This window comes from Pteronotus mesoamericanus, unplaced genomic scaffold (assembly GCF_021234165.1).
Source record: "Pteronotus mesoamericanus isolate MK-2021 breed Mesoamerican mustached bat unplaced genomic scaffold, CSHL_Meso_final contig_24, whole genome shotgun sequence".
In the NCBI taxonomy this organism is placed as follows: Eukaryota; Metazoa; Chordata; class Mammalia; order Chiroptera; family Mormoopidae; genus Pteronotus; species Pteronotus mesoamericanus.
The window spans coordinates 14,818,482-14,840,230 of record NW_026555100.1 but is presented as its reverse complement, the minus strand read 5'-3'; the positions used below and the strand labels follow the sequence as shown (position 1 = coordinate 14,840,230).

Below are 21,749 nucleotides of genomic sequence, written 5' to 3'. Positions count from 1 at the left end.
AAAACAGACTTGTTGAATATCTACCAAAAAAATTTTTCCTTCCCCAACTATTCAACCACCTGGCAAAGTATAGCTTTCTTCCCTGTAATTATAAATTACTTGCATAGGCATTTCTAGGACCAGTTAACAAACTTCTTATATACAAATATTATCAAACTATAACATAAATCCAATTAACTATATAATCTTATGGAATAATTAAGTCTGTCATTTCAAAAAATTAGAGAGGAACTGAAGTAATTTAGCCTCATTTTTCTGAAGCTTGAATTATTTTCAATTCAAATAACTCCTCGAATTGTTATTTAGGGTGCTAAAATGTGATATTTTCTAATTAATCCAAATTGACAATAAAATTGTTAAACATTATCTGTTTAATAATGTGCTACTGTAGCTAATAGTTTGCTACAGTTAAATACTTGTTTGAAAATCTGCAATGATAATGCCAATTTTAAATGCTATAATTAGAGAGCCAGCCTGAGGAAAAAGAAAATAACCACAAAATTATTCAAATAAAAGCACAGCTAAATAATGGTGTACCTTATTCTTAGAAACCTAATTTAGAGTATTATTTTGCTGAGACTTGTTATGCTAATTTCGAAGACAGAGAAAAATATAAAAAACTTTTATCTTTGTTTTATTTTATTACTGCCTGTAGGTAAATAAAATGACCAACAGAGGGTGCCAATCAGCTACTTTGTTGCTCAAAAACCTGTATTAAAATTGACCAAGTAACTATAGATTCACCCTATTTTATATTGTTCCATATGGGAATGTAAAATAGCATTTCTTTGCCAAAATTAAGAAGCCATAATGAGAAATAGCATGATGATAAAAAGTATTTTATATTTTCTTAATGAAGTAGTAAAAGAATTTTAAAGGGGATTCTATTATTTGAAAGCAGGTTATAAAATTCTTCGCCTCCAATGCAAACCAGTGAAAAACTGTAACACTCAAAAAATGCTTACCATGGGATTTTAAACCATTCTAAAACTGTGTGGTAAAAAATTAATACCTTCAAAGTATCTTAAATTAAGAAGATAAGTTTCCTGTTTCAAACCTTCACATAAATGCTTTTCAACAGACACTATTTATACAAAGTTTACAAAATAAAATCAGTAATGTCTTTAACATATACTGTGTTTTATTGTAGGAATATCAGCAATATGCAATTTTCTCTTGCAACCTATACTTTTTCTTTTAAGTTATATTATATAAGCAACTACAATCTAAGAAATTAGTTATTGTGGCATTATTAAAATCACAATAATGTTAAATGATACATACATTTAGGTTCTATATGTGACTTTGGCTAGTATTATTTGTACAAAGCCAAATAAAGTATTTCAGATGTTAAAACAAAGTAAAATTGGTTATTTGGGGCAAGGGGAGAATACCATTGCTGTAAGCTTTGTAAGAATAGGGCTTTTTTCTTTTTGTTTTGTTCACTGCTGAATCACCAGTGCCTAGTATATACGGTGCATTCTAAAGCACTCAATGAATGTTTAGTAAATGTTGAATGAAAGGAAATAGGATATACTTATTTTGATGGAGAAGGCAGTAGATTTAGACTATAAAGTCTCATGTTACCCATCAATAACTAATTATGTTAATGAGTTGCTGCTAGCCTCTTAGCCTCAGCATCATCATCTGTGAATAAAGAAAATATCCACCTACCTCGTAGCTACTAAATGAAATATTTTATATGTATTGTATATCACTCTTAAAAATGTTACACAAATACAAAGATTATTTTGTATTTATATTTTTGGCCTCAGTATTTAACTTGGAGCTTATGAGAAAGACGCACTAAGACATTCATTATTGATCAGAGTATGACTTCCCAGTTCCTGTAAGATAATGGTAGCCACCAAAATCATAATCTCTCCAGGCTTCCCACAAAAGCTTTCAGAACCACAAGGAAAGCAAACAAAATTACCTAAAGTCCGCATCTATAGCATAACTAGGAAACAGAGACTACTATGAACTTTAATTTACATATAAATGGGAACGTTAACAACTGAAACCATCAAACCCAGCTCCTGGAGGCCTTACCCAAATAGTCAGGTACACATTGCAAAACACAGTATCAACTTGTGATCTCCCCTAAAAGAAAAGAGAATGGACATAAGACCTGGTGGACACAGCAGCACTGGTTGCTGGGGAGTTCAAAGGAAGGGGCTCCAAAGGATTCTGGTCAGGAGCTGTTCGTCTTACCAAGAGAGACATGCAACGGGGAGGGTATCCTTGGAAGGTTTGGCCATGACATAAAAAGGAGAAACTGCAAGTGAAGTTAAAAACCCCAAGAAACAAAATACATTCATATCCAGTTACTTGTTGGCTTCAGAACTCATCAGACCCTGCACTTGTTGCATTTTGACGAGAAAAAAATGTTTCAGCACTCAGCATTTGCTCGACATTCACCCGTTTCCGCACTTGTCACCCGTTCCCGAACCAGTTAAGGCGGAGTACTGAGGCACCACTGCACTGTCAAAGAGTCAGAAAGCCAACAAACCACCCAATATCCCAAAAGGCACCATTTATTAAAGAAATTGCTCTTTGCAGTCCAAAAATAGAAAATACTCGAACTAAGAAACCAAGTAAGCCCTTCTACACCACCCCCCCCCCCGCCCCACCCCAATCCCTTGATTTGGCCCTGGAAAATCCTGCATCTTACGTATTTTACAAACACTAGGGACCAAAAAGGGGACCCAAACATCCATTGAAAGCTACTATAAAATGAAAGTAGAAAGAAACACAATGCTTCAGCTCAGAGAAATACTCCATCAGCCACCCTTAAAAAAAAAGGAACAAAACCTATAACACAATATTCCAAAATAAATTAAATACAGTTAAATAAGCTGCTGCAAATATAAAAAGAAACCAAGAATCTCAAGTTTAAAATTAAGACTAGTAAAGTAAATGTAATGTAAGAAGAAGAAAAAATGAAGGGGCAAGGAAAGAAGTTGGAAAAAAAATCATTTCTGAAATAAAAATACAAAGTGCCTACAGACAAAGATATAAAACTGAAAATACACTAAGGTACCTGTGAATGAGAAATTTTAAAAAAGAAATAAAAAGTTTAAAACCATTAAAGAGAGAGAAAGTGATAGACATAAAAGACAGGCACAGAAAATCCAAACTTTGTGCAACTGGAGTCCTTAAATAAGAAAAGCAAAATAATGAGATAAATTAATGCTTTTTTCTGGAGGCTTTAACTCAAGGAAAACTTTCTGAAAATAAATGAAGTGCATATTGAAAGGGTCCTACATAAACAAAAATGCTCAGCCTTAGACAGCTTTCAGTAAAATTATCAGACTTTAAGATAAGGAAATCTATCTTCAACATCTGGAAAGGAAAGGGGGAAAGAGAGAAAGGAAGGAAGGAAGGACGGAAGGGAGAGAGGGAGGGAGGGAGGGAGACTAAGTCATTTACAAAGGAAGAAAATCAGTCATTTACGAAGGAAAGGTAATTAGACATTGTATTTGTTGATAACAAAACAAGGATGGATCAAGGTTTTCTGGAAGCTCAAGGAAAAGTGTTTGCCAAGGATTTGTGTCCAGCCATGCTGCCTTTTGAGAACCAAGACTAAAGAAAAGTAAACATGAAAGAATGAAAAGAAAATTGTACTCATGTTGAGGAATCTACTAGCTAGCTAATGAGCTTCCTCCAAACAAGAGATGATTTGGGGAAGTACAACAAAAAGATGGATAGCAAACATTACACATGTTTAGCTGCAGATGAAAGACTAAAACAAAGGTGGAGATACAAAGTACAAGGTTAGTTTGTAAATATTATCCACTTCACCAAAGGAGAAATAAGAAATGATCATTTTCTAAACAGAATCACCAAAGAAACTAAGGATACAAAACAAAAGAGGTCTTGTTACGTAGAAATGAAAGACAGGGAGCATCAGTATAAACAAAGGCACTGGAGACAGGAAAATTCAAGAACTGTTTAAGGGATAAAGATCTAGAATTTGGCTGAAATAAATTTGTAAAGTAGAAATTGGAAAGAGAAGACTATGACAGTAGTTTGAAATCAGACCACAAATATCCTGGAATGCAATGCCTAGCTAAAGAATTTTAGTAAATGGAAATCATTAGCTGTTTTTTGTTTTGTTTTGTTTTGTAAAGGGGACTAATATAAGCAGATTTGTAAGTAGATAATCCGGCTATAACAAGCAGGGAAAAGTAGAGATGGTCTAGTTTACCAGTCAAAAGACTAGCAAATGGACAGATTGCCTTAACTAAGCGATCCTGTCACCTAAACTGACGCAGTAAACTGTGTCCCACCTCTCACCCTAATGATCTACTGTTTACTCAACCTAGAAAACTTTCCATATCCCATTTTTTTGATTCATCCTGAATGTATTGTGAATTGGACACAAACCTGAGTATCTTTTGTATATTTAGGCATAAAAAATAGGTGGTATATACCAGAAGGTATTTCATAACTACACACAAATTATTAGAGCAGCTTTTGTTATATAATTAGGACATTACAGTAATAGGACATTTGACCAGTTACTGATATTTTCAGATATGTATTTCTAAAATTAAAAAAAAGGAAGAAGAAGAAGAAGAAATGATATGGCTATATAACTGACTTGTCAATGGTGGGGGGGGGGTTCTTCATCTAAACCAAAGGATGATTATTTTTCTCAATTTTCCCAAGAATGATAGAAAACTAGCACTATTCTAAGCACACAGAAGTTAAGTCACTGTATACAAAACATGACATGGGGCATTAGGGCTTAATTCTTTCCTGGAACCCTGATTCAAAAAGGTTCTAAAATGATGTTAAAATATTTGCTTATTTTAATAAAGTGAGAGAACTCTGAGTAAAGATTTATTAGAAAAACACAAAACTCAACCAATGGTTCTGATCTCCTGTGTTCTCTCATCAAAAGTTACTATTTGATCCCTTCTATGTGTGCTTTATTCTTAAATATATTTCCTAAAAATTGGTTATTTCAATTATTTTTCTTTACCATCCTTTTCAACACTCTAATATGAGATAACCTTCCCAAACATCCATTTTATGATATCTCTTTCTTGCAGAAAATAATAAAAGGATAAACAATGAAATAAATGCAAAGTCCTGTAATAAGTCACTAGGGCAGTCGGGGTAAGGACAAAGTACAGGGGCTTCCTCTGAGCATGTGAGGGGTACTCAGGCTTTGAGTCACCTGGGTTCACACGCTCAGAGCCCCTGTGAGCCCCGTGAAACAGTTATCTAACATTCCTAAGTCCTAGATTCTGAGTATTTATCTAATAAGTCAGTTCATACCCCTCAGTGTGTAATGCTGTGTTTGTGAACATCTTAGCACACTACCTGGCACCTAGAAAGGCAGTCAGTACCAATTACCTTCCTCGCATTCCATGTCTTCTTGAATCTTGCTATCACCCCCCACCCCTTCCTTTTCAAATTTGACTTGATCTTTAGCCTCAACCTTTTCTGCTGCTCTTGAATAATTCATGCTCCTCTTCCACCCTCAGCTTTTATTTTGTTATTTTCCTTTTTTGGAATGCTGATTTCTCCTACTCACCTAACTAAACTCTATCCATCTTCCATGATCTAGAAGTTTCAGATTCAATTCTTCCATTTGACCTTTTTTTAATTATACTATTTCTTGCTGATTTGATTCCTCTTTGAAAAGGTCTATATGTATTCTCCGTATTTTTTTGTTTTTACATTTTATCATACAATTTTAGAGATGATATACTAGTGTTAGTAGACTCATTAAAATGCTATTTTAACTCTAGTGGCAATGTAAAAACAGAGCATTTTTCTACCTTAAAGACTATTAAAACCAAGGTAAGGAGCAAACTTCTAACTCTTTAAAGGAAAAATACTTGACAGCTGAATATTCATATATTCCCATATTTTAACAAATCCAAAAATTTGTTTTTTGAATTTGGATATACTAGCACAGTACTTAGTAAGTGTTCTGTAAGTAGTAGATATTGGTAAATAGTTGATTGACTAATCAAATGGCATAATTTACATAATTTTCTTCAAGGAACAAAAAACCTACTGTTATACTCTCATTAATCTTTAGATCATTTTTATGTAATAAGAAGGCAAGAACTATACTTTCCAGTTATATCTGATCAGTGAGCTCAGGTTATATCTGCACATGATAAAATGAAGTTATAAATAAGGTTATAAACAAAAGAATTAATATAGAACACCCAGATATTCTAAAACATAGAAATAATTCAATAATTAAGGGAGACAATATTTTTATATGAGTGATGAAAAAATATAAATATGTAGAGCATCAAAGCTATTTTTATCTATCAAAGATAATTAGTAAAGAAGCTGAAAATCATACACATCTTCATATGAATATCCAAGATATTTTTTTTGACTTTTATTACATAAATCCGACAGGGATTCACTTTATTTAACATTTAAAAAAATTTTTATTTATTGATTGATTTCTTAGAGAGATCAAGGTAGGGGGAGAGAGAGAAACATCGATTTGCTGTTCCACTTATTTACACATTCACTGGTTGCTTCTTGTATGTGCCTTGAGCGGAGATTGAACCTGCAACCTTGGCGTACCAAAACAACGTTCTAGCCAACTGAGCTACAAGGCCAGAGCCTTACTTAACATTTTTATAAATTAATAATCAGAAAAGTCATACAGCCAAATCATGAAAATGACCAACTCACAATTCATTTTACAATAGTTCCCCATTTCCACAGTTTTGCTTCCCACAGTTTGTTATCCATGGTCAACTGCAATCCAAAATATTAAATGAAAAATTGTAGAATAAATGATTCCTAAGTTTTAAACTGCACGCATTTCTGAGGAGCATGATGAAATCTGATGCCATCCCACTCTGTCCCCCCGGGACATTAATCATTCCTTGTCCAGCATATCCATAATGTTATACCCTCCTGCCCATTAGGAGCCATCTCAGTTATCAGATCAACTCTCATGGTATCACAGTGCTTGTGTTCAAGTACCCTTTATTTTACTTAATGCCCCCAATGCACAATAGTAGTGATCTGGCAATTTGGGTAGGCCAAAGAGAAGATAAAAGTTCTCAACTTAATAGGCAAGAAAAAAAATTGTACACTAAAGTTACCAAGAACTCTAGTAAGAATAAATCTATCTGTGAAATTTTGAAGAAGGAAAAAGAAATTTGTGCTAGTTTTGCTATTGTACCTCAAACTGCAAAAGTTACAGCCAAAGCCCTGGCCGGGTGGCTCAGTTGGTTGGAGCGTCGTCCTATACACCGAAAGGTTGTGGGTTCGATCCCCAAGCAGGGCACATACCGAGGTATGGATTTGATACCTAGTAGGGGCATGTACAGGAGGCAAGCGATCGACGTTTCTCTCTCACATTGATGTTCCTCTCTCTCTCTCCTTGCCCCTCTGCCTAAAATGAATAAACATATGCTCAGGTGACGATTAAAAAGAAAAGTTTCAGGCACAGCACAGTACATGGTAAGTGTCTGATTAAGATGAACAAGGCATTAAATTTGTGGGTAGAAGAAATGAGCAGAAAATCTGTTCCAATTGAGTACAACATTTTATGCCAGATAGCATTGAACCTATATGAGGACTTCAGTACAGTGACACAAAGCCATTTACTGCAAAAATAGGGGTTGGTTATATAGATTCAGGAACAGTTGTAGACTGAAAAATATAAAAATCACTGGAAAGGCTGTGTCTGCGGATGAAGTTGCTGCCACATTTCCAGCAGAGTTAAAGGAATTGAATAGGGTTTGGTACTATCCGCAGCTTCAGGCATTACACTAGGGGTTTTGGAATATATCCCCCATAGACTACTGTAAATACTTAAAGAACATACACTTGGAGGACAGATATGGTTCCCAGAAGAATATTCTATATAACTATGAGAGATGATACAATATTTAGTCTTACACTGTACTTAAACCAGTGCTTCCTAAACTTTCCCACTGAAATATCCTCCCTTGATAAAATACCAAAACGGGGAAAAGGAACATATATCCAGCACGTTGAGTAGAAAAAACCCAAACTATGCCACAATTCTAAATTTCTCATGCTTCATCTTAAAAATTCGTGCTATAAGAAGATATGCCATATTTATTCTATGGCTTTGCATATCTCCTGACATATAATCCTGTACCCTCAGTGATAAATGTGACCTAGTTTGAGAAGCACTGACTTAAACCAATGTACACCATGTCTATTTGAAAATAATTTTCTAGGTTATGATATTGGAATAGTTTCATTTTATAATGCCAGGGATAAATAATAAAAAAAAATGATTTGACATTTGTTGAGTACTAATTATGTAAAAGGTATTACAGTAGATTTTTTTACATAAATGTTAATTTTCAAATGTAAATATTACCATGCTAAGTATAATGAAGAAAATGAAGCACAAAGATTAAATAGCTATCCCAGGGAAATATAGCTAACAAATATTAGCTACTTTATACACAAGGCTTTATTGTATCACAATTTCATCAATATTTTATTTTTACAAAAACCTCTTTCTCTGATATGTTTTTACCTAGCTTTTCAAGAATTTAATGGTACTGTGAACAGCCCAAAGGCCACTACTGTCTAAAAAGAAATTTTTACCTGTGTGGCAGCTTTAAGACTAATCAGTAATGAGTAATGTAAGGCTATTTATATTAAAAAAGAAATCAACATCTAGCCACTAAATTGTGTCCATTCTTAGGTCCAAATCAAACTTGGCATTGCAAATAAGATAAAAATTTCATACACAAACCCTAGACCTGATCCAAAAGGGTGGCATGGAGTGACAGAGAACAAGAAACAGAAGTTACTTAGCAAATCCTAAATAACCTCTCATTAGCTTCTGCCACTAACTAGTTACATGTCTTAGTGAGTTACTTGCCTAAGACTTACATTCACCAAATGAATAGAGTGTGCTAGCAGATTTTTAAATTCCTTTCCATTGATAAGATTTTATATCTTTGTAATTTTGCTGTCCACTCATTTCAATTTATATACCTGGGTTTCCATTACTCTTTGCTATTACTTTCTTTATTAGCATACTTTGAAGCAATTAATTTTTCCTTTAATTTACATTTCTTTATACTCAACTATCAATCTTGGTCCTTCTTCAAATATTCTGTCAGTTCTTGCTTTTAACCACTTAATTTTACAATCTAGAAGTACTGAACACAACAAAACAGCCCTGTGAAAAATGCGGCCTTAAAAGTTTACTTTGAGCTCTTCTGTCAAAATGTTTAAGGTATCAGAGACTACTTCAATATACTTATTTTTTTAAAAGCCTTGATGATTTGACATTTGACCTTAAAGTTAAATTAGATCATGTTTTGAATTCAAATGTTTAAGTACACCATTAGTAAACTATGCTACTAACCATCTTCCACTTTGACTTGCAATTTGCTCTTCTAATTTCTGTAGCTCCGATGTGTAAGCCATTATTCGAGCATTGCATACCATGAGATTCTTTACTGCACATAAAATCTGGTCTTTCTGAGTGCTCAGAGAAAGGAGTTTCCGTATTCCTTGTCGCATTCGAATTTCTAAATCTATTTTTTCTTGAATGCTGCAGTCCTTAAAAAAAACAAAACAGAGAAAAGCATTTTTAAAAAATAGCAAAAATCCAAAATGATAACATTTCTTTTCACCCCAATAGATGGAAAATGTAGTACAAACCGTTATAATTTTATAAAACATTGGGAAAGTAACAAAATTCATGTATGACGTATAAAAAATAGAGCTAGTTTATAAACCTCCTTGCAAAACCTTAGTTACTTGCTTTATTGCAAAGTCTTTACAACCTACTGGATAAAGAGAACAGAAACAAAGGTGAGAAACATGACATATTCTTACCATAACTGTACAAGGTTAAATAGTACCTCCCAAATAGTTCTGTCCTCCTGGAACCTCAGAATGTGACCTTATCAGGCTATGGAGTTTTACAGATGTAATTAGTTAAGATGAGGTCATAATGAATTAGTGTGTGCCCTAAATTCAATGACTGGTGTCCTGACAAGAATGCCATGTGAAGACACAGAAAAACACACAGAGAAAACTTCACGCGAATAGGCGCGCAGAGAGTGGAGCAGTGGGACTAAGCCAAGGATCGCCAAGGCTTGCCAGCAACCACCAGAGGCTGGAAAAGGAAAAGTAAGGGTTCTCCCCAGGGCTTTCTGTGGGAGCAGGACCCTGCAGATACCTTCATTTCAGGCTTCCGGCCTCCGCAAGAACTGAGAGAGAATAAATTTCTGTTGTCATAAGCCACCCATTCTGGTAATTTACGATGGTATCCTCAGGAAACCAATATAATAATATAATAACTAATGTGAACAATATAGCACATGTACATCTTACATAAGCTATATGGTGGTATGGAAAGTTGTGGTTGATGACACTGAATTAACCAAGTAAAAACTTTCTAAAATAGATGCTGAACAAACAGAATAAGGTTTAGCATCAGGGAGGAACAGGCTACTTGTCATGGTAAGCAATGTAAATAAAATCTCAGAAGCAACAGAGTGAAAGCACTGTGCTTAGAAAATGTCTTAAGTTTTAGCACCTGGAACAGAGATTTAGAGTATAGTTTTGGATATTTTAGTTTTAAGAGTCACCATAAAACTACTAAAAATTTTAGTTCTGAAAGTCTTTTATTCCATACTATGATCTTGTTATGGCCTGACTCTATATACTAGTTTCATACATAATATTAAAATTCTGTGAACTGACATGTACTGTTCTGATTTAATTCACAGTGGCTTTTTAAAAATTATAAATCATCACATACTATACTACAAACATGTAATAATGCTCTAATATGTCTATTTTTAAAATAAAGTGACCATCCTGGTTTATGTGGTAAAAAAATGAAGGTAATAATTCACCTTTTAATTGGATCAAAATCTAAATTTTAAATAGTGAATGGAATCTAATAATATACGTTCCAAATGTTGCGCAGCTGGTGTGGTTCAGTTGGTTGGAACATCACCCCACAAACTGAAAGGTTGCAGGTTCAATTCCTAGTCAGGGCACATGCCTACATTGTGGGTTTGGTCCCTGGTTGGGGTGTGTAGGAGAGTCAACTGATCGATGTTTCTCTCTCACAATGAAGTTTCTCTCCCTCTCTCTGTGTTTCCCTTTTCTTCTCTCTAAAAAATCAATAAGCATGTTCTTGGGTGAAAATTTTTTTAAAAAAATTTAAAAAGTTCCAGATGTTAAAAAGACAATCTTTTCAAAAAGAAAAGCTGAAAGTTAGGGAAGCAGTAGCCTATGAAGATTACCCAAAGAGAAATTAAGTAGATGACTATTCAAATCAGTCAGTATACTAGTCACATGCAGAAAACAGATCTGTTTAATTATCTCTGTAATTATATCACTATAAAAATTGTCTCTTGTAGTATAACTCGAAACTAGTGTACTACATAAACATAGGCATTTGCTGGTTTTCCTTCTTTACACATGACTGAACTTCAACAACTCCATTTCATCTTTTTATGATTTGTCCAGCCCAAAGTAAATTCTTCTTTAATTGTAATTAGTAGTTAATTATAAGTCTATCTATGTGACCCATATGTCTGTCGAAATATGAGTAAACTCCGCCAGGCTTGTTAGAATTGGAGAGTACACACAGGGAGCAGCTTGAAGCTGGAATGAATAGCTTTACTCCACAACTCATAAATACCACCTAATGCCATTAAATTCAACTTTGCTTTTTTTAATGCTACAGTGAGGTAGCCTGTTGAACTAGTACAGTGGTTCTTAAAGCAGGCTGCATATTAGAATTACCTCAGACAGAGAGGAAAGCTTTATGAAAATTACCTGAGCTTCTGACCTACCCCAAAACAATTAGGACCTCTGAGGGTGGAGACTAAGCATTTTTCCCCCAAGTTCCGCTGGTGATTCAATATACAGCCAGAGTACAGAATGACTGCTAGACTACTTGAAATCCACAGCAATCTAGAAAATTGCAACAACCATAAGGTACCAGTAGATGGCTACAGCCACATCAAAGAATTGGTTAGAGTTTCCAGGGTTTCCATCTTGTAAATGAAGACTGTTTTCTCTTCATCATTTATTGATAAGGACTTTATTATATTACAGAGGCTTGGGGAATGGAGAAAGAAAAAAAGTTAAATGATATTTTTTTAAAACTCTTATTTGTAAGATTAAATATTTATTAAGGAAATGAAATATATCTAGCAAATGTTAATATTATAATTCTACCCTTTAGAGCAAGGGTCAGCAAACTATAGCCCAGTCAGTGCCTGTTTTTGTAAATAAAGCTGTATTGGAACACAGTCACACCCATTTTTAGTGTCTATGGCTTTCAAGTTACAAGGGCAGAGCTGAGTAATTTCAACAGACCATCTGGCCTACAAAACTGAAAATATTTATTTGTCCTTTTACAGAAATAATTTGCTGATCCCTAACCCAGACAAATTAGCACACTTAGTAAGCTGTGATTCTGCCTCCCCTGCTCTAGGATGATTGAATATAAATCTGGGAGGGGTACTGTATTAGACAGTTTTGTATTCTCCATGCAACTTCTTTCTGTACATACCTATACCTCTCTGTTCAAGCCATACTGCTCTAGCCAACAGACTTTATGGAGTTGAAGGACCTGCCTTTAGTGGATAAGGGATGCAAAGTGTTCCTGGGGTAAGAGCTGATGTGTATGTAGTGCTATCCACAGTGAAAACAATGATCATGTAACAAGGGCACCCATTGAGCATCCAATGGTGATGCTTACCTGACCTCAAAAAGGAAGAGTAAAAAGCTAAAAATAACACTGCTCCTTCCTTGAAGATATGGCAGTCAAGACTGATTAAGATCCATGACAGAATCATGTTTCCCTGTATCCATCCTTCTCAGAAGTGCCTGAATGCAAGTCTCCAGGAAGAAAAGAGAATGAGGGCTGGAGTGGAGAGGAGAGCCATCCTTTTGCTATTTCTTCTTCAATTTTCTGAATAAAGACTTGCTTGTAATCAAGTCAACAGAAGCCTATGAAACTGTCCTGCTCTCGGAGGTATTAAAGTCAGGCTGATAAAATAAATGGATGAGGCAAGGCTAAAAATGAAATAGGGAGATGACTTAAAAGTAGAAATCCAGATTACGTAAAAAATAGAAACTCACTAGTATTTAAGAGCTAGACTGGCACAAAGGAAGTACAAAGAAAATGGCCTAAGTGTTGGAATTAAACACTGACTTAAAAAAAAAAGTTGGACTGCTGGTAAGACGACTGTACTAACCCAGACAGAAAGGATCAGCCACCTGATGGATACAGTTAAACCATGTTAGCTAAGAAACCAAGATGAAAAAAGACTGCAGAAGAATATTAAAGTATACATTCTTCCAAAAGAAATTGTATGTATTCTTAAGAATTATTTATATACAGAATAAAATCTGGAAATTGTAAATAGTAATCATTCTGGGGAATGGAACTGGAGAAAGAATTCTTAAATTCATGTGTCTATATACGTTCACTTTCCTGCAATGTGATTGTATTACCTCTCAATATTTACTTTTATTAAGATTTTTAAAAGCTTAAACATTTGTAAGAAAAGGTAGGTGACTGCCCAAATTACTCAGATAAACAGGATACAAGATAATAACAAAAACAGCCATCTCTCAAACACATTCTGAGTGCAAGGTACTATTCTAAGTATTATATTTAAAGAGGTTCTCGAATTCCAACAACTTTCTGGGCCTGGCATATTACCATTCCACAACCATAGAAACTGAGACTTAGAAAAAACAGGTAACTTATTCAAGGTTACACAACAAGCGGACTTGGTTTTTGCTTTAATCTGACTCAATAAGTCAATATTCTATGCCAATGATTTTCAACTGGTGTGCCACAAGAATTTTTAAAACATGCAATACCTGACTAGTCAAGGGAACTGATCTATTTTCCCTTGGTTGTCAAAAAACAAAAAAAAAAACAAAAAACAAAAAGCACAGCAACACAACAATAGCTCTCCAGTGTGAATCAGTATTATACAAAAAACTAGATTTTTTTGGTGTGCCACAAAATTTTAGTAATAGTTTCTGTACCATTAGATGAAAATGGTTGAAAATTGCTGTTCTACGCTTTGAGTAGTCACAGATGACGCCAAGGTTTGAGGACAGGTGCTTCATTAGTGGACCACAATTTTGTTCCTATCCCTCCCTATAGGATGGCAAGTTCATTGATATCAAAGGAAGTACACCAAATAAAAATTCAGTATTAGTCAAGTATAAAATACTCTTATTGACCCTCAATATTCCTGTCAGGTTGAAACCTACTACTATTTTGCAATTTTTCTCGAAGATTCAAACAGAAGAAATGTAAATACGGTAATCCAGCTAAATAAATAAATAAATAAATTTAATATTTTTAATAAATTTAAAATAATAAATAAATTTAAATATTTATTTTCATTTCATGTAGCTAAATTACTTTCATGACCTTATCCTCTTTTCTATTTTGTATCATTCCTAAATATTACTGCTGCACATAGTTCAATAAATATACTTTTACTGCTACACCAACACCTATATGATGAGTGCAAGAGGTGCGATAAATCACCAATTCACTAGAAATCAAGAATTTTTTTTAACAATCAGGACAAAGTACATAACAGGATAGCACTGAATAGAAGTATTTTACATCAAAATGTTTGAAATATTTGAAAATGCTGGCATAAAACAGCATAACTTACTGACAAAAGCACTGGACTTTTTGCATAATGATATTGTTTTGCTTTATTTTTCACAGCACTATTGAAGGCTTCCTAACAATTTTGTACGTGCTGAGGTTTTTAAGATTCTGGAAAAGATAGCAGGTTTCTAAGAAAAAATAATATGTTGGATCGTACAAAATTGCTAATATTCTACTAATTCTGACCTACAAAACTGACAATTTCATATGGTTTAACCTACTTCAGAAATAGGTAAAAGAAAATGGAGATTAAAGTGGAAGTGAAGATCCACCTTTATTAAAGATATCAAAGTTTTCTTTAAGACCCTAAAGTTATAGTTAAGAGTGGAAAGGATACCATTTTAATGACTAATTTTGCCAAGAAATAATGTTGTCCTATATGAAATAAAAAGGTTCCTAATACATATACAAGGCTAAATAAAATCACCAAACTTCTAACCAATTCAAAAAGAATCTCAAACCAAGAAAGTTCCGAGGTTGCTTCAAGCTTGTTTCTCCACCCTGCCCCGCAAATTTATGCTGTATGTAGAGTAGACATTGCTCCAGTAATTGTGCTTTCCATCAAATCCAGTAAAATAAGCAAACTGCCCTCTATTGACCTTGGGTGAGCTTCTCGGAAATCCCAGGGATCCTATTCCCCTTGCGTCACCTACACTTGCAAAAAGACAAGTGTCTAAAACTTGGATGAGGATGGAGAACGGACAGGTGTTCCCGGAAACGAGCGGCGGGGCTCTGGCGTCGCTTCCCCGTTCTGGGACTGTTTCCTCCCCAAGAAACCGGGGAAGGGAGTGTGTGCAGATTCCCAAGATCCATTAGACCCTCAAAAGGACAGTTTCCTAGCGCTGTCCTTTGTCTCTGGCCACGGTTGAATACGAGGACACGCGGAGTGGGGGCTTTCCCGACGACGAGACCAAACGACGGCGGAAAGGCTTGAAGCCGGGCCCCTTCTCACTCACCTGCTGAGCGGGAATCCCCGCCAGGCCGAGCTCGGAACCCCTCTGGGTCAGCCCCGCCATCTCCAGCGCCACAATCTAGGCCGCAGCCAGTCCGCCAAAGATAAGATTTGAAAAGCCCGCCTCTGGCTGGAGCGGCTGGGGACACCAACCGTCCGGTCGTACCAAGTCCCGACCGCAGGGGGAGGGGTGCTGGGACCGCCGATGTGACGCGCGCACGCGCAGTGGGTGCGTCCGGAGCCCCTTGCCTCCCTCTGGGAAGTTTTTGGAGACCCGAGTTCTCCGTAGGGGTTGGGATGTGGGGAGCGGTTGGCCCATTTAAGGCACTGATTGCGCCGTAGGCGGGCCTGAGAAAGGAGTGGGTGGGGCCGTAGGGAAGGAGTCCGCCCCTGAGTGCACCTGACCTAGCTCATTAGGCAGGTGGTTTTCAAGGCACACCCTTTGCATGGGGAGCCTTTTACCTACATCCCGCTGAGGGCCTTCCAAAGCACTTGGGGGCGGCAGGCTCCGAACTGCAGTCACTTAGCTCCCACAAACAGTTCAGGGACACTCGGTGTCGCTAGGAGCCCCTGATGCTGGCTTCCAAAGAACGAAGCAAGAAGTGACGCTGCCCTTTTGCACTCACTCTGCTCTTTGCACTTACTCGGTCTCACACACGGGGTCCCTCAGATCACGGCCTTATTGACCTGATGAGACACCAGGTCAGACATTTCCAATATTCCTTTGTAATTCCATATTCCCTTCTTTCGCAAGAAAGTCTGTTCTTTCTTGCAGAAGACCTCCTTCCTTTCTTTTTCCCCACGAACATCCAAGGTCACAGCAAAATGGGGCATTTTCCCAGAGCCCATTTCTTGCTCTCCCTAAAGACCAACAGAAAGATTCTTGTTAATTAAAGAGTTGTATTGTTAATCGTAATGGGAAAGCATGGAATCTTTAAAAAACCAAAATTGTTGTGCCAGAGATTTCAGGCCCTTGTTAGGTCTTTAAAATCCATAGTCTCTGGCCTATCCTGACCATATCCTTGAAACGGCATCAGAAAGCCTCTTAGGGCTTGGAACTTTTTATACTAAGAAGAATCTACCAAATGAGCCCTCCCATCTGCTCCTAGTAGAAGATCTTGGGCACTTTTCCTTCCATAAATAGCAGGATCATATTTTTCATTTGCCTGAGGTAGTACCTGTTTGGATATGTTGTCTCAATGTCCTACAGATTCAATATCTACTTGTCCCAAAGTGGACATTAAGTTATATGGTCACATGATCCACAAGGCCCTTTAAAAAGCAGTTGTTTTGAAGATGTACTTTTAAAAATATGAGTGACTCTCCTCTCAAATGGGTAATTAGCTTCTTTGAGGCCCTTTAGACCAGGCGATCCTAGAAGCTGCCCTGCTAGGAATGACCCTCTCCTTATATTAGAAATGTATGGATTATTAGAAATGACCCATATACCTACTCACCAATTCAATTCCTGCTCAGGGCACATGCCTGGGTTGCAGGTCCTGTCCCTCGTTGCAGTGTGTTCGAGAGGTCCCCTGCAAGGGGCATGTCTGAGAGGCAACCTAATGACGTTTCTCTCACATCGATGTTTCTCTGCCTCTCTCTCTCTCTCTCTTCCTTTCCATCTCTCTAAAAGCAGTAAGTATGTCCTCCACTGAGGATTTAAAAAAATCTCCAGTGCAGAGTTTACTTCGTTCTCTCTAAACACAGATCTCAATTTCAGAGTCATTAAGCACCCTTTTCCCAGTGCACACCTCTAATCCTTTCCACTTTGTGGTATAATTATCCCCTACTCAGAGTGAGCTTCATGAGACTATAGTACCTGACTCATAAAAGAAATACACACAGGAAGCTCATTACCAGGTATATATTATTTCTCATATAACACACAGAGCTCTCAGGTTCAGATCAAAATACTAAATGAAACTATTATTTCATGGAAACAGGGGCAAACCAACCATTTTTAAAATGGACATTGATGTAGAAATATTTGATGAGTAAATACTAGGCATGTAGTTGAAGGTCATTTTTTATAATACTCAAAGAAAGAGATCCAGGAAAGGTCATACTTAGTTATTATCTGTAGAATAGACGGTTGCTATTAAAGACCTTTCTCTTTTGAGAAGATATGATGTGGTCCTATCTCTTTATATTCATCAAGGGATGTACCCAGGAAGTGCTGAAGATGTAACTATCATATGGTGATTAAAATACCTCAGAGTAGGAATGCTATTTCCTTTTTTATCCCCAGGCCTTTTCTTGCTACTGCTAGTTTCATCAAACATAGTTTTCTCTGGCATATGAGTTGTACATAAAGATATAATGATCTGTGGAAACTGCCAAAAGGTTACAGATTTCACCCGCAGTTGTTCGATAAGCTTGAGAATGAATGAATGAATGAATGAATGAATGAAACCACTCTCAGAAAGTCAGAAGTACAGTATTATCTTTGACCATCTCAAATTTTTGAGAGATAACATTTGGACATCTCTCATTTGAGAAAAAACATCCCGCCATCCTTGGGCTCCCACCCTCCTTTGGGCCCACCCAAATGCCCAGGTGTAGGAGTTTCAGCTGGAGGTTGAGTGATGAAATTACTGTCCTACCAATGTAGGACTTCCCATTATAAGTTCAGTATTTAATGCTACTAATAATATAAGTATTAATTATATCTAATATAATGAATAGATTATATGTAAAAATTAACTAAATAGAAAATCAGTATTTGACATAGGTGGGACAACCAATTTAGATAATACTAATAAATGTTACAGTATATTTTTCTTTTTTTGCCCTGACCAGTGTGGCTTAATTAGTTAGGTGTTGACCTGCAAGGTGAAAAGTCCCTGGTTAGATTCCCAGCCAGGGCATGTGCCTGGGTTGCTGGTTTGGACCCTTGTCCAGGCACGAATAAGAGACAACAGATCAATGTTTCTCTCTTGCATCGATGTTTCTCTCCCTCTTTTTCTCTCCCTTCCCTCTTTTTTAAAAATAAATAAATAAAACCTTTTTTAAAGTATATTTTTCTTTTCTTTATTTCCTGTATTCCTCTTTTTAACTCTATAAATGTCCAAGAGAACACAAAATGCTGAACTTGAAATCAGCTCTCTTACATAACAGATCCATTATTTTTAAAAATGTGATTTGCCCGAGAACAGGTAATTGTTATGATTTCTAATATCCTCCTAGACTATCTTAAATAAAAAATATATAAATATTCTATTAAGAAATTCTCTTGGTGCTTCCTTTACTCATCTGTTATCTTGTAGGTGATGAGTTCACAATGAATTTATTGACTAGAGCTGTATTTCTAATTATATACAAACAAAAGAAGGAATGGAAGTAAAGATGTTAAGCAGAGGTGCAGCATTTTCTTTAATGAATAGGCCATAATCCAGAAAGAGCTGAAGCATCATACAATCATAAGAAAGATATGGAATACAGAGTCTGAAGACTTATTAGCCCTATGACCTTGGGCAAGCCACTCATTCTCCTTATCTGTAAGACAAGTATAATAATACCCACCTTATTATTTTTAAAGTTGTTAGGAGGCTCACATGAGATAAGATTTGTAAGAGTGCTTTGTAAACTGGTTATCCCACATAAACATGAAGCATTTCTGCTGAAGGCAGGAAACCTCAGTACCAATGGGCAAATGTACAGGACCCACACTAAGAAATGAATGAGAGAAGCTTATTCAAAAAAAAGGATGTATTCAAGATATATTATCTACCACTGAAAAGTAATTAACACCTAGATTATATATAAAGAACTCCTACAAGTCAATAAAAATCCAACTAGAAAATTGTCAACAGCAATGACAGGCATATTGTAGGAGTGAACACAAATGGCAAATAAAATGTGAAATTTTCAATTTACAAAGTAAGACCTCAAGGAGATAATATTTTATGATCACTAGATTGGTAAATATTAAGAAGTTTGCCAGTACTAAGGGTTGGTGAAGATACAAATCAAAAGGATGTTTGTTATATCCACTAGGAGAGGGGATATCAAATTGAACAGGTAAATCTGGCCAGATGCTGGGCAGAGGGGAGGGGCGATAGGAGTTTGCCTGAAGTAACAGTAAAAGGGCAAGACATATGACAGCAGAATTCTTTGCCCTCATACAGCAGCGAGATAGGATGGGCCCTGCAGGGAGTCTAAGAGAGGCTGGCAAGAGTGATGGTTGGAGCAAAAAGCCCTCCTGATCCCTTCAGGAACGTGGTAGCACAGGAAAGTGTAGACCTGCCAGGCTAGCCTAGGAGAAGGACCCAATTAGCTGGGGAGCTTCCAGATGGCGTGGAAGCTTGGACGCGAAGATTTCAGTAGTGGGAGGACAGAGACTCAGCCCTTTTCTTCCTCTGGGATCCACTCATGGACATGAGGCCCCCCAGATGGAGCCGCTGCGTGGCCAACTGCAGAGGTTGGCAGTGGCCCTGCCCAGCACAGGAAGCTGCAGCATGGTGATGGTGGCACAGGCTGGGGGCACAGGCTCCAGAGAACCTGAAGCCCGGAAGCCGAAGCCGTCTGCCTCCGTAGCCTTCTGCTCCGAAGGACGTAAAGGATGGAGTGGGATTTCTGGGCATGGTTTTGGGTTTCAGTCTTTTGGGGAGCAAAGGGGTGTGTTCTGTTTTTTGTAAAAGAGAGGAGCCTAGAGCCAGGAAGTATCCTGTTTCCTCAAAACTGTGCAACATCTTAATAAAGACCTTTTTCCTTCTCTGCCAGCCTTTGTCTTTGAAATATGCCTGTGTTTGATGGCAGGCAGCCATACCCACTCTGTTTGGTAACAAATTTGTTCAATCATGTTTTAAAAATTCAGAACTACATTGTAAAGTTTAAAATGTGTATACCAAGCGTGTGTGTGTGTGTGTGTGTGTGTGTGTGTGTGTGTGTGTAGTCTGTCCAGAAAGTATCCAGCCATGTAGTATGAAAACTAGAAGCACTTACTGAAGAAGATACAAGATACAAGAAACTTTGTACATAAGACAATGATACCTCAGTCACTTCAGAGTAGGCACCTTGGGATCTTCGTTGATTGGGGTCCATACGTGTTCAGCATTCTCAGGTGTTCTGCCTGTTGTAGGCCTTCCAGAATGTGCATTGTTTTCAACAGAATCTTGCTGACCTTTGAAGCCTTTGTGCCACACTTTTATTTGTGGTGCATTCATTCATTGCACAATCCCCAAAAGCCTTCTAAATCATCCGAATAATTTCCACGAAGGAATGCTCAAGCTTAACACAAAATTTGATGTAGATTCATTGCTCTACTTGCTCAGCCGTTTTGAATGTTATGACCACACAGTACACATTCTCACTTAAGGGCGTCTACTGCACCCCCGACCCCCAACTGACGAGTATAGTGAAGTTGTTATTGTTCATGCACGCACATTTCAGTCCACTCTCTTTGGCTGCCAGGTTACATCAATGTCACGCAAACCATTCTCTTTATATATGTATAATCATCCAAATGCTCATTTCAGGAGAATGGGTACAGAAATTATGGTGATTTATTCAGTTGAATATTCTATATCAGTAATAACAATTAAGCCATAGATACATGTAACTTCATGGCTGAATGTTAGAAATATTGAATAAAGAAAGCAAGTTGCAGAAGAGTACATAGGATATATAATTTTTATAAAGTTGAATAATATGAGAAACTGAACAATATGTTGTTGAGGAATACATGTCCCCTAAAAACAAAACTCAGGATAGTGACTATCTCTGGGAAAATGACAGAAAATTGCACAGAGACAGCATGAGGGTATAAAGCTTCTGGTAATGTTTTAGTTTTTAAATTGGGTGATGGGTTCATGAGTTTCCATTTTAATGTTTGCCTAATAATATATGTAGATATATAGCATAATTCTTTTGTACACCTCAAACATTCTAAAATATTTAAAATATTTTATAATTCTAATATTTAAATATTCTAAATATTTAAAATATTCTTGACCCTGGCTGGGTGACTCAGTTGGTTGGAGCATTGTCCCGTACACCAAAAAGTGGTGGGTTTGAGTCCTGCTCAAGGCACATTCTAGAAACAACCCATCGATGTTTCTCTCTTGCATTAATGTTTCTCTCAAATCAATAAAACATATCCATGAGTGAGGATAAAAA

General features: G+C 36.6%; 1 protein-coding gene across 2 annotated transcripts in view; it reads right to left on the bottom strand.

The window, feature by feature from the left end:
* RTKN2 (rhotekin 2) overlaps nt 1-15,905 on the bottom strand; it is a 65,584-nt gene extending 49,679 nt beyond the window's left edge. The window contains exons 1-2 of one of the 2 annotated variants that reach the window (XM_054572445.1): nt 15,637-15,905; nt 9,362-9,558 (exon numbers count right to left, since the gene is read on the bottom strand). In XM_054572445.1, the coding sequence (XP_054428420.1) occupies nt 9,362-9,558; nt 15,637-15,696 (257 nt within the window). In that variant the 5' untranslated portion in view covers nt 15,697-15,905. The remainder of the gene's footprint in view (nt 1-9,361; nt 9,559-15,636) is intronic. The other variant, XM_054572446.1, reaches the window with a different exon arrangement.
* Between the last annotated feature and the right edge of the window lie 5,844 nt (nt 15,906-21,749).